Source organism: Danio rerio, chromosome 20 (assembly GCF_052040795.2).
Source record: "Danio rerio strain M-AB ecotype USA chromosome 20, GRCz13ab, whole genome shotgun sequence".
NCBI lineage: Eukaryota > Metazoa > Chordata > Actinopteri > Cypriniformes > Danionidae > Danio > Danio rerio.
The window spans coordinates 26,824,488-26,838,304 of record NC_141040.1 but is presented as its reverse complement, the minus strand read 5'-3'; the positions used below and the strand labels follow the sequence as shown (position 1 = coordinate 26,838,304).

General features: G+C 37.0%; 1 protein-coding gene across 4 annotated transcripts in view; it reads right to left on the bottom strand.

The window, feature by feature from the left end:
• Positions 1 to 13,817, bottom strand: part of scfd2 (sec1 family domain containing 2) — a 267,076-nt gene that overhangs the window by 6,276 nt on the left and 246,983 nt on the right. The window contains exons 7-8 of one of the 4 annotated variants that reach the window (XR_015518041.1): positions 6,462 to 7,910; positions 4,705 to 6,133 (exon numbers count right to left, since the gene is read on the bottom strand). Coding sequence is in view for 1 of the 4 variants with exons in the window: in XM_087297871.1 (XP_087153997.1) it covers positions 7,776 to 7,910 (135 nt within the window). In the remaining 3 variants the exon portion in view is untranslated. Of the gene's footprint in view, positions 1 to 4,704; positions 6,134 to 6,461; positions 8,022 to 13,817 lie in introns of those variants that run through there. The other 3 variants (XR_015518043.1, XR_015518042.1, XM_087297871.1) reach the window with 3 other exon arrangements.

The window sequence follows — 13,817 nt, the reverse complement described above, 5'->3', positions numbered from 1 at the left end:
TCACAGAGCAATAAGCAGCTTCACGTTCACATCGTCTTTGGGCATCTTCTTCAATGTGCTCCCGCATTGACAGTTTTGCGCTTGATCATCTCCAGGTGCTGTTTACTGTAAATTCAGCAGCTCCATTCATGTGAACAAAAGTGCCAATCTGATTGGAGGACCATGAGGCGTTTTTTTTATAAAATGTCGCTTTTACACCAGGCGTTTTGAGTGTTGGTGTGCACGATTACATTGCCTCACTTTATTTAGTCACTAGGTGTTAAACGTCGACAGAAAACACAAGCAAAAAACGTCTTTGTGTGCACAGGCCTTTAAAGATGACAGAGACCCACTAGGTCATGTCATTCGCTAGATAAAAACTTTAAAGTACTTTATAATACTATAATTCAGAAATAAAAACTGTATTGTATCTAGCATGTTTTCAGTTGTGTAGCAAGCAATCTGCATTATTTCATGCATGCAGGGATCGCTTCTCTCACTCTCTCACATGATATGTCCTAAAGCGTCTATTGTATGCTTAGTGCTCACCGGCAGTGTCCAGGAATTACACTTATTACTAGCCATACTTCCCGAATGAATACTCAGAGTAGCATGGTAAACAATATAGGGACTGCATCACAGGTTGTCGTTAAAAAATGACCCATTGTGAAAATAATTCCAACTTCAGCTCAGTAAAGCAGGCTAGGCAGAATAGCGCTATTTACTTCTGTTTTGTTATTAAGTTAAATAAAAATCTACATTATTGATGCTATAAAAATAAAAAAATTGACGCTTTTGAAATAAAAACAGTCACATCAATGTTACGCCGAAAGATTTGAGAGGCTGCACAACATTTCTGTGCATATACCCCTTTTTTTAACATAACACAATCTACATCAGCTTTGCTTGACTAAAATAGTTTTAAAGCATAACATTATCTGTCTAAAAGAAATACTTCAGCCATGGTGTTGTCCTTCCTCCAGCATGCAAAAGTAACTCCAATATTGATTCAGGACTTTCAAAAGTTTTGATTCAGCATTTGTTTTTACCGCTCGCTCACTCGTGTACAGGTGAACAAATGTGCACATGCAAACAGCAGATCTGCGTGAACTGCTGCTCAGATGTACAAATCTACATTTGCTGACAGACAGTTTGGGCTACTTATCAGAATTATGGGAATTACCGCCTGACACATTTTAATTAAACAAACATTTTTTTTTTTTTAGTCATTTAAAATCCTTCGAAAAAGAGTAGGGGTTTAATCACGGCAAATTTGCCCACTGGCCTCTGTCCATCATGGCGTCTTATATATATATAGTTAGTATAGTTTAGATAGATTTATAGTTAAGAGTCAGAATTATTAGCTCCCCTTTGATTTTTTTCTTCCTTTTAAAATATTTGCCAAATGATGTTTAACAGAGCAAGGAAATTTTCACAGTATGTCTGGTAATATTTTTTCTTCTGGACAAAGTCTTATTTGCTTTACTTTGGTAAGAATAAAAGCAGTTTTTGATTTTTTAAACACCATTTTAAAGACAAAATTATTAGCCCCTTTAAGCTAATTAGTTTTTCAATAGTCTACAGAACAAACCATTGTTAAACAATAACTTGCCTAATTACCTTACCTGCCTAGTTAACTTAATTAACCTAATTAAGCCTTTAAATGTCACTTTAAGCTATATAGAAGTGTCTTGAAAAGTATCTAGTCAAATATTATTTACTGTCATCATGGCAAATATAAAATAAATCATTCAATAGAAATGAGTTATTAAAACTATTATGTTTAGAAATGTGCTGTAAAACTCTTCTCTCTGTTAATCAGAAATTGGGGAAAAATAAACAGGAGTGCTAATAATTCAGGTGGGCTAATAATTCTGACTTCAACTGTATTCAATTACTAATTTATCTGCTGATATAATAAAACTGACTTGAGCTAACATTGACCAAAATAAACAGTTAACTGTGATTTTTTTCTTCTTCACATGATTGATTCATGCACATGTGGACATGATGGACATACGTGGCTCTTGCCTCATCTCTCATCATTGTTGCTTTTTAAAATGCTATTCCTTTTTAATGTCAGTTATAAATAGGGAAGACCTTGTGTTGTGGTCCATTCTATCACACACCGTCCAGCTGCTTCTCAACACACTCCTCATGTGAACGTCCCCTAAAAAACATGTGAAGGCACTAATCCACTGCGATTACATGGGGCTTCCCAAAGACTAGTCAGTTCGACAATTTGCACATCTCTAGGAGGCCCAGGTCAGCACTGGACACTTTCACAATCACAGCACGACACACACACACATACACACGCACAACACCTGGACACAAGCACGCTGTCGCACACATGCAGAGCGCGTTTGGTTGAGGCACATGGGGAGCTGCTGTTCCTGTCTGGAAGAGTGGACACAGCGCTGGCCTTCGATTGGGTGAAAGCAAAAGCGAACTGTGAATAAAAATCAGGCAATTAGGGATGCACATCCCAGAGGGCGGATTTCAGGAGTGGAGCTGTGCTGCCACGTGCAACTCCGGGCGCTAAACCGGCATGGGCAAACATGTGTAAGGTAGACATGAACAGCAGGATGAATATAAAAAATAAAATGCATTTTGTTAATATGGTCCTCTGGGAAAGTGAGCGTGATTGGACATGTGAATGTGGCAGAGAGTTCATTATAAACCTGTACAGAGAGATAGATAAAAGGAGAGACCTTGTTAATTCTTTGGAAGACTTTTCAAGCTTTTGTATATTTAAGTTGTTTGTGATGTATTCACACACTTGAGATGCACGTGGAATGACACCAGTATGCAAGTGTATGTTGAGCCATGTGTACTGGAAATGAGTGCCTCATTAGGTGATATCATGCATGTTTGTGTTAACAGGTAATACATATTTGCAAAGTGAATAACAACAGCATGAAAACATGGCCTCATGCAAATAAACCAGGCACACAGCATGTCCATGTGCATCGGCTTTAAATGTGTTTGCACTTATTTTTGGAAAGAACAGGCAGAGCAAGAGGGAGATTTTCAAGGAGAAATATCTTTTTATTAGCTTATTATTAAAACATCCGAATGACCTTCTATCCAAATTAAGTTAAATGCATCTGAGTAAAATGTTCTAGGGCTGCACAACCTGTAGTTTTAGCATCGATATCACAATGTGTGAATCTGGAATAGTCATATTGCATCATGTGGAATGTTGAGTAGGGATTATAATCCATTTTTGTTTGCCTTTGAGTCCGAGTTGTTTGATTTTGAGTATCTGCCGATACCGAAACCTGATCCGATATTTCTATAATAAATGAAAACAATAAAGAATAGCGAAGAAACAGATCCAGGATGTTCCTTGTTTTTAATTGAATTCACCTTATTTTAACATTCAACAAATGTGTTAACAAACAGAGCACTTCTGTGAGGTAGCTTGAACAATCAAGTAATAAATAACATCAATTCTTCACTTTTGGACTTTAGTTCAACAGTAAATATAAAGAAAATCTAATATAAAAGCAAATAGCACCTCAACTTAAAATATCCGGCAGGCAATCCCAAGGTTACATTTCTCACAGTTTGCAATGGCAATGTTGTCATCATCAACTATATAATAACTCCAGACTGCAGACATGCTCCCGCTTTCTGCTTCAAGCTGCTTCCTTGTTCTACTTTGATGGCATTTGACCAATAGTGTCTCTGCAACAAAGTGATGTCATGACCAGGCACGTGCACACATAGGGCTCAACCTGTGCAGTGCACATGCCCTTTTTAGTCTTGGATAGAAAGTGCCCTTCCAAAATGATCTAAAGTGCCCCCGCGACAACCCCCCATCCGACCACCCCCCATATATATATATATATATATATATATATATATATATATATATATATATATGTAATATATGAATATTTACACACATATATATTCGAGTCCTGATTGGGAGGTAACGTCCGATTAAGATAGAGTCTGAAACCGCGTGATTGGGGCTGACTTTCAATCGCGTGAACGGATCTAGACATCTCTAATTATAATTACCCAGGCATCACAAAACACATGCTTTGTGGAGTCACTGCAAGGTTTAGCTTTAATCCAATAGTGTGAAAATGTTTTATTTGGATGTGTTTTTAAGGCCTGTGACTAATGTAAAGCAAATTTAAACTATTTGGAGACAAGTAATTATAACATTAGCTTATTGGTTAACACTGTTGTCTCACAGCAAGAAGGTCGCTGGTTCCAATCCCGACTGGGCTAGTTGGCATTTCTGTATGGAGTTTGCACGTTCTCCCTGTGTTTACGTAGCTTTACTCTGTGTGCTCTGGTTTCCCCCACAGTCCAAAGACATGCGCTATAGGTAAACTAAATTGGCTGGATAGTGTATGAGTTTGCGCGTGAATATAAGAGTGTATGTGTGTCTTCCAGTTTGGTTTGTGGCTGGAAGTAAATTAGCTGCATAAAACATATGCCAAAATAGTTGGCAGTTCATTCCACTGTGATGAGCCCTAATAAATAAAGGACTAAGCTGAAGGAAAATGAATGAATGAATGAGCTTGTTTGCTTTCAAACAAATATGAAATGTGCTTAATTATTTATACAATGAAAACTCTAGTGTTATTTTACATTTGATTATTGAATTTCTGTACCGCAATAGTTAGACTCCACTAAAAAACCATGAAGTGTTGTTTATTTAATTTCTGTCTTTGTTCTATTGTACTTTAGTTTATTTTATTTGGTATATATTTGAATATTTGTATTCCCCTAAAACAATTGCCCCAATCAATGTAAAATTATGAATTCTTTCCAAACGGAGTCATCTTGTGAATTTATATTGATATCGCAATATATATCGCATATAAATAAAATGTCAGTTTTAAAAATGTTTTTTTCTAAAATAAGCTGTCAAGTTCAAGAATGTAGTTTGAAATTATTTGAGCCTTGACATCTGGCTTTAACAAGGCTTTTTCTCCCACTGAATATTTTCTTTTTATTTAGGACCATTCTCTGTATAACACTTTACTCAGAAATGCTTGAAAGTAAATCATTCAAGGTAACCATTGGCGTACTTTTCAAAAAATCTCAGAAAAATAACCATTCAAAAGTATCAAAGAAACGAAGTGAATTCTACCTCACAAAGAGCCATAGTTACTTATGTAATGCAACTTTCTGAAATATGACATTCTCAATGACGTTTGCAGCTGACAAGTGTGAGCTTCAGAGGATTCACTTATCAAAATGAGACATAGCTATTGTATAGTTACGATATTTTGGGACTATATTAATGTTAATATTTTGATTATTTAATGTTCTGCATTCATAATATGCAAGTTTTATAATACATACTGTGCTAGACCAGCTAGTAAAAAGAAACACCAAAACCAAACTACATCAACAACGTCAATTTTATTTATATAGCACTATTAAATACAACCAAAGGTTGACCAATGTGCTGTACAATGCAAATCGCGATTAGAAAGATATAAAATTTTAGCAAAAACAAACAATTCTCTGATAAAATGCCAAATCAAAAAGTTAAGCTTTCAACCTAGATTTAAAAACAGCAGAGATGATATAGATCTAATACAGAGAGGGAGAGCATTTCACAATGTAGGACCTGCTGCTGCGAATGCACAGCCCCCCTGCATTTCAGCCTCGACTTAGGAATGCATAATAGTCTCTGGTTTGATGACCGAAGAGACCGACCAGGCTGACGTTCAGTCAATAGATCTGACAGATAAGAAGGTGTCAAGCCATTTAGTGATTTAAAAACCAAAAGAAGAATTGTATAAGTGACACAAGAGTGCAACCAGTGCAAGGAGCATAAGACTGGGGTGATGCTGTCATGTTTTTTGGTACCAGTTAAAAGCCTTGCAGCAGCATTTTGAACTAACTGTAAATGGGATAGAGTTGTCTGACTAATCCCAAAACATAGTGAGTTACAATAGTCCAAGCTACAAGTAATAAAAGTCTGAATTATTTTTTTCAATCTTTTTTTCTAGTATAGGTTTGACTGTTTTTAAAAGTCGAAGCTGAAAAAAGCAGGATTTGACAACTGCATTTATTTGTTTAGCAAATCTCAAGCCATCATCAAAGATAACATCCAGATATATATATATTTTTTTTACCCAAGGCTTCACAGAAAAGCTTGATTTACCAAGATTTACTGTTGGTGTCCTATACGAATTTGATGGGCCGGACACAATTATTTCAGTTTGACTCTCATTAAAATATAGAAAGATCCAAGACAACCAGGCTTTCACATCTGACAAGCAAGACATATGAGTCTCCAACCCACTTGAGACTACAGGTCCACGAAAAGAACTACAGGTAAATAAGTCAATTCTTCAAGTTTATAAGCAAGAATCCCTCTTAATCTGGCTGGGACAGAATAAAACACATTTCTGCTAAGCATGCACAAATGTTGAATTAAACCAAGCCAAATGGCTTTAATGACAATATTGACAATTTTTAGCAATACTCTTCTTATATACCACTTATTTACTCTCTTATTTACCACTATAGCCTGAACCCTATCTTTATCTTTGCTGACATTTTGTTCTAAACACATCTCTCCTTTTGCCACCTTTTATCGTATGCTGCAGGGTTTTAATCAATAAAATTGTTTGCAACATCACAAAAACATATGCTTTAAATATACAGGTCAAAGATAGTGAGAGTGCTTCAGACAGAGCTTTAAATAAGCACACATTCATTAAATTCAGGGCACACACTCACACTAGTAATTAGTTATGCAATGTGCCAGCTAACAATGTAGAATTGAAGCTACTGTATAAAAGCGTACAGACGTTAGAACTGATTAAATATAGAAAACCTTACACAAGACTCTTGGCTGAATGATTTAAAAAGACAGTTCCCACCACACCGCCAACTTCAAGACTCAACCCCAATATGTTTAACAACTCCTTAACAATTATTTTATTATACATTTTCTTGGCGACATGGTGGCTCAGTGGCTAGCACTGTCACCTTACAGCAAGAAGTTTGCTGGTTTGAGTACCGGCTATTTCAGTTGACATTTCTGTGTGGAGCTTGCATGTTCTCCCCGTGTTGGTGTGGGTTTCCTCCACATCCAAGGACATATAGTATAGGTAAATTGAATAAAATAAATTGGCCATACTGGATGTGTGTGTAGGTGTTTAGTACTACTGGGTTGCAACCGGAAGGGCATCCACTGTGTAAAACATATGCTGGATAAGTTGGCGGTTCATTCTGCTGTGGCGACCCATGATGAACAAAGGGACTAAGCCGAAGGAAAATGAATAAATGAATGAAATAATAAATACATTTCTTTTAATCCAGTGGTGTCCAAACTCAGTTCTGGAGAGCCGGTGTCCAGCAGATTTTAGCTCCAACATGCCTCAACACACCTGCAAGGATGTTTATAGAAAGCCTAGTAAGAGCTTGATTAGGTAGCCCAGGTCTGTCTGATTAGGGTTGGAACTACACTTTGCAGGACACCGGTTTGTCTGGACCGATTTTGTGCACCCCTGCTTTAATCTGACTACCACAACTAATCATTTTAACAAAACTGTTTAAATTAAACTAGAAATAAAGTCACTTATCTGCTTGAAATGATTGAAACTTAAAGGTGAAGTCAATCGAGTATTGTCAAGAACTTTAACCCATACTTTAAATTCGTCCTCTGCTTTTGATCCATCCAAGTGCATACATACAAGTGAGAAGTGAGAGCACACAAACAGTTCAAAAACAGTTGCAAACTTTCGATTACAACTCGATTACAACTCCAACTCCCTAACCATTAGGGCACAAGTGCATGTGTTTACCTTCATGAACATGCTGAAGCCAGTCTTGAGAAGTTCAGTGAGTCCTCCAGACATGTGCTCTATATCAGGACATTCACGTCTGTCAGGGTGGAAGATCTCCTCTAGCACCTGCTTCAGCAATGGCCGGTATGTTGCCTATACAAAACAAGACATGAATAAATAAGTACAATGTATGTACATATAAAACACACACACACACATGCACACACATTATTGTATGTTTGTCAGTGATTTCCTGGATAAACGCTAAGATTTGAAGAATTATGATAAAATACTGAGAAGGAAAGCTTGTTCTCCCACTCACAAACACTTCTCAGGTACCCTGCAGCGTATGCTGATTTCAGATTGGCCTATTAGTATGCAAAAAGCACAATCCTCCATTTCGAAGAAAAAGCCTGACTTAAGAGAACCCCAAGAGGTATATATATTCACAACTGCAAGTTACATAAAAAACATGACAGAAGAATAACAATGAGACAAGCAGTACAACTGAAACTATGAGCTTATTGTTAAGTGACAACCAAGAAAAGACATTTAAAGTAGGTCTTTAAAGGGTCATGAAAGCCTCCCTCTTTCAGTTCAAGTCTACCTCAGAATTTTTGGTCGCACTTTATTTAGTTGAATTTAAGTTATATTGCAACTAATTCTCATTAGATTATAAGTAGACTGTTAGGTTTGGTTTAGGGTTAGTGTAAGTTGACATGTACTTGCAAAGTTTCTTATAGTCAGTTAAATGTTTGTTGAAGAAGCAGAATCAGCAGAATCAGCAGATATTAAGTAGACAGTCTACTAATACTCAAATGGAGCATCAAAATAGTGTGTTACCGAATAATAAACAAAAAAATCCTTTATGATGGGCGTGGAGTGCTGCAAGCAGAGGGAGGAGTGGGCGTGGCCAGCAGAGCAGGGGGAAAAAGAGGGGAGTGAACAACTGTTGTCAGTTGGCTCACAAAAAAAAAACAAATCGTGAGGAGACCCATGATTTTATAGTTTACAAAGTTAAAATTAAAAGAAATATACACCAAATGTCGATGTGTCTGAATGGTAACAAACTCAAGTCCGCCATTTTCCAATTCTCGTACAGTTTCCCGACAAAAATGCTTGCTGCAAACCAACAGCTTTGCTATATTGGGAAAGCACATGCTGTCATGAATAATTTAGAAGCAGACTCTTCTCATAGGATAAGAAAACTCCGCTATGAATAATAATCAGAAAACGATGCATCATCACTCCACAAGCAGATGCACGCTACGTCACCAACTTTGATCCCGCCCAAAAATGAATTTCAAAAGATGAAATTAGCTGAAAACAGCTCAAAATTATCCAGTTTTCCCCACAATTAAAGCAGAAAGGTCTAACATTGTCTTAAATGATGCTCAACACATAAAATAAAAAAGTACTTCAGGGTGTCTTGAAACTTTAAAACACTGTTCTCTTCACAGAGCCTCAACTAATATATAAAACAAGAAAACAGGAGACGACCTAGTACTGAACCCTGAGGCACACCAAAGTTGTAAAAGATTATGCTGACAGGTTGTTCTGACAACAATGACAGGATGGATTGTGGGTAATAATAAAAACAACTGCTTACAGTTCACTGAGTCCTCAACTCAGCATGTGTCTGCTGAATGTATGTAATTAACTTTTTTCTTGCACTAAACTGCAACAGTGTTCTCAAGTACAAACTCCACGCTGTGTTTTCTTTGTTTGATGAAACCTATAATCATTCCATAGCAATTTACTGTGGAACAAAAGAAAATAGCAGGATGATAGAAGGAAACAGGTACAATAGCTTGGGCTGCTGTTCCGGAAAATTGAAAAATGAAGTTTCCTATTTTCAATTACATTTATCCTATTTTGGTGTTCCTGTAATGTTCTGTTTGTTGTGTGGTGATTTAGTGTGGGAGCTTACAAAAGCCGGTTTAAATGTGAGGGATGTTTAGGACAGTTATTATCTACTGCATCAGTGGGGGCCAAAGCTGAAGACTCAGTAATGTGATGATTCATGCTTTCCCTGAATATGAACATTCAGCCTCGGGACGCTCTAATCAACCCCTACTGTTTAATGTACACGGAGGCTGTACTGAAACAGCAGTACTGTTGGGTTCAACACAGATCACAAACTAACAATCTAAGCTATTTACACTGCTTAGGCGTTAAAGCATGTTAAGCAGAATTGCGTTTGCATGATAGTAAGAAATAAAATTGTAGGTGTAAGAAATAAATAAAATAGCAGCTCTCCAAGTATTTAATGCTTATTTTGATGCTGACTCGAAGTTTCAACAAATACATTACAAGACTGAATGTGATTAACCTGAATGTATGGCCTGAAGTAATCACAGTTAAAAATACAATATACAGTTTGGACACCTCTGATAATTTTCATAATTGTCAAAAAAGTCATAAAAACAGACAGGAGCAAAAATGTGGGCACTCCAACAGAATAAAGACATCAATCTCTTGTAAAGAAAGAAAAAACCTTTAGCTGAAATAACAGACTCTTCGTATAGTCAAGGATAAGTCCCTGAATTCTCGCTGAAGGCATTTTAGACCATTCTTCCTTGGAACATTTCAGGAAATTGGCCCTTTTCAAATCAATCCATAGATTTTTTCTGGTATCTGGGATGGCCATTCTGGATCATTGTTTTGTGTCTGCGCATGAATTGCTTGGTAGATCTGGAACTGTGCTTTGGGTCATTGTCCCTCTCAAACATCCAACTCTGTCATAACGTCAGCCTCATGACTGATTCCTGAACATTGTTCTTAATAATCTGCTGATACTGACTGGAACCCATGTAACCTTTAACTCTGACAAGGTTTCCCGTACCAGTGCCTGCCACACATCCCCACAGCATGATGGACCCCTCATCATATTTTACAGTAGGGAGCAGGTTTTTAAGCTGAAATGCTGTGTTCTTTTTCTGCATCTGTCCACAGTGTATATTTCCAAAATGATGAGCCAGATGAGCCTTTGCATACCTCAAACGACTCTTTATGTTGGCAGAATGCAGAAAAGTCTTCTTCTTTATCACCTTCCACTGAACTGTTCTTTGTGAAGAGTTGTGACACGATGTACAGTGACATTATTAGCAGCAAGATGTTCCTGAAGTTCTTTGGAAGAGGTCTGCCATTTGTCTGTGCCCATTCTAACCATTCTTCACCTTTCAGATACTTTTCTTGATCTAGCACATCTTTCCTTCACCAGAACTGTTCCAGTGGCCTTCCATTTACTTACTAAAATTCTGACTGTGGAGACAGAGACTTTAAATCTTTGTGATAGCTTTTTGCATCCTTCTCCTACTTCATGTTGGTGAATTATCCTAGATTTTAGGTCCTCATGAAGTTCTTTTGAGGTTCCCATGTTGCCATTTTCTGGATCACAATAAGGAGAAGCACAACTAGCCATCAGCTATCTTAAATATAATCTTAAAAATCTTAAAATCCTAAAAATAAAATCCAAACATTTGGTGGGAAAAGACTCAAATAAAAAAAATCTATATTTTTTTACTATTTCAAGACATGGAACAGACATATTGACATTAAAGTATTTTCTTCCAAAGAAAAAGGGACTTTTCTTCCATGTTCTGTCCGTGTTTGCGTGGGTTTCCTCCGGGTGCTCCAGTTTCCCCCACAGTCCAAAGACATGCGCTACAGGTGAATTAAATAAGCTAAATTGTCCATAGTGTATGTGTGTGAATGAGAGTGTATGGGTGTTTCCCAGTGTTGGGTTGCGGCTGGAAGAACATCTGCAGCATAAAAACATCCGCTGCGTAAAAACATATGCTGAATAAGTTGACGGTTCATTCTGCTGTAGCGACCCTTGATTAATAAAGAAACTAAGCGGAAGGAAAATGAATGAATGAAAACATATTTTAAAGTTATTACAAATATAAAAACACAGTGAAAACAGACCTGCTAAAGCTCTATTCTGATGTACAGAGAATTATTTAAAACATAAAACAAGAAAACAGGAGATGACCCAGTACCAAACTTTGAGGTACACCAAATCTGGAAAACATTGATGTTGACCAGTTGCTTTGACTACATTGTTTGCTTTCAAAATGATATGTAAAAGTTTTTTCAGCATGATGTTTTGTCATAAATAAACATGAATTGTCGACACTGGCTTTTAAACCAGCGCTGGCACTGGAAAGTTAAAGGGAAAAAAGCTCCAGCATTCCAAAAGGCTGACATGACCTGACCTGCTTCACCTCACATATTCAAATGGAGATTTCCAGTAATCAAACACACGCACACACAAAGAGCTCTCAAGTGTGTTCATTTCACAAGTCTTCCCCTAAAATCTGCACCTGGGGCTAAAAATCTCAAAACTGGGCATGATGACTAAGGTACACGTGCAACTCCTCCCGAAAAGAGACACACCTCTATTGAAAGTCTTTAAAGAATCATCTGTGATGTCTCACGTCTGTCTTGCAGGTTTCAGCATCTTCTAACCTCAGATGTAACCTTGCAACCTGTCTCTGCTCACCAGATACACGTGTGTACCTGTAGAAACAGACATTCCTGGCATCTCTAAAGAGATGATTGACAATTCACATCACAAATCTGCTTTTACCATAAATGAGTGATGAAACTCCATTTATTACCAGCCCTCCCCACTCTGGATGTTTCCATATATGGGTAAAATAAAAAAGAAGGTACCTTGCTTATAATAGCAACAAGAAAATGTCTCAATAATTCAAATTTGACCGTTAAACTCTACGTCAGGGAGAGAAAACAACGCAGAATAAACAAACACACATGTATTACCAATCACAACACACAAGCTGAATGGAAAACACCCGCATTTCCAATTCCAAATATGAACTTTATCATGTTTAGTCATCTAATGAGTCATTATAGAACTCACTACCACGATTATTACAAACTCAAAACACTAATTAATTTCATTTATTCCAGCACAAGACCAGCAATTGCCTTTCCAGGTCACAGTGACATGCCTGTAACATGTTCGTCAGCAGATGAAGAAGAGGTGTGTGTGTGTGTGTGTGTGTGTGTGTGTGTGTGTGTGTGTGTGTGTGTGTGTGGATGAGTTATTCTGAATAAGTTTCTGAAACTCCGTATATGCAAATATATTAAAAAAAAAGAAAAAGAACTTGAATTGAGGGTAATTCATTACTTAAAAAAGAAGAAAAAAAATCACAGAAATGTAATTAATCCTGCCCTAACTCATATGCAAATTCTGTAAAAGTCTCTAAAAATCTCTATAATATCAGCAAGTATATTACATGTAATGTCGATTATGTTATTAGACTAAGGTCTGTGATTAGTTCAGCAATATGCAGTTGCAATTCTTGACTATATGTATAGACACTTTCAATGTTGATGCTTTAGGGGGGCTGATATTGTTTTTAAACAGTGCATCAATCCCCTATTAGTTGGATCAGTCCATCCTAAAATGATCTCACATCTAAATGACTGGGCCAATCTGACAATCTGCTTCTTCCAGGTCCAAGATTATCCTATTCCAAGTCCTGTCAGTTTACACATTCAAGTAAGATTAGGCTATTGCAGGATGTTGTGAAGAGCAAATTTTGAAGATTACTAGCTGTAATGGTGGTCCAATGGCAGGTAATTTAATGACTGCACTCTGAAAGTCAAAAATGGAGGGTGTAAAAGTACAGAGAAAAAAAAATGCACATAATGCACTGAGCAGAGATGTAGATTCCCATTCTCTTTACTCGTGGCTCCAGACAAATGATTGCGGTCTAAAGGGAAACGACTAGTTTCAATAAGATTTAATTAGGAAACATAATAATTACCTTTAATCTTGGAAAACAGTCCTGCAGATACAAATCAAAGTCTGTGAATGCACTGAATAGATGGTTACAGAAATCTTGTGATGCACAAAAAACACAATTTTGCACCCAAATCTAAGTGTAATAGGTTGTTAGCATACTTAGGGTTTTGAGCCTGGTGTAATAGTGACACGGTGGCAGAAAATGGGTTTAAAAACAAAGAGGAAATTCAGTAAAGAATAAAAATCATTGCTGCCAAATAGGGATCTGAAACAAGTGACCA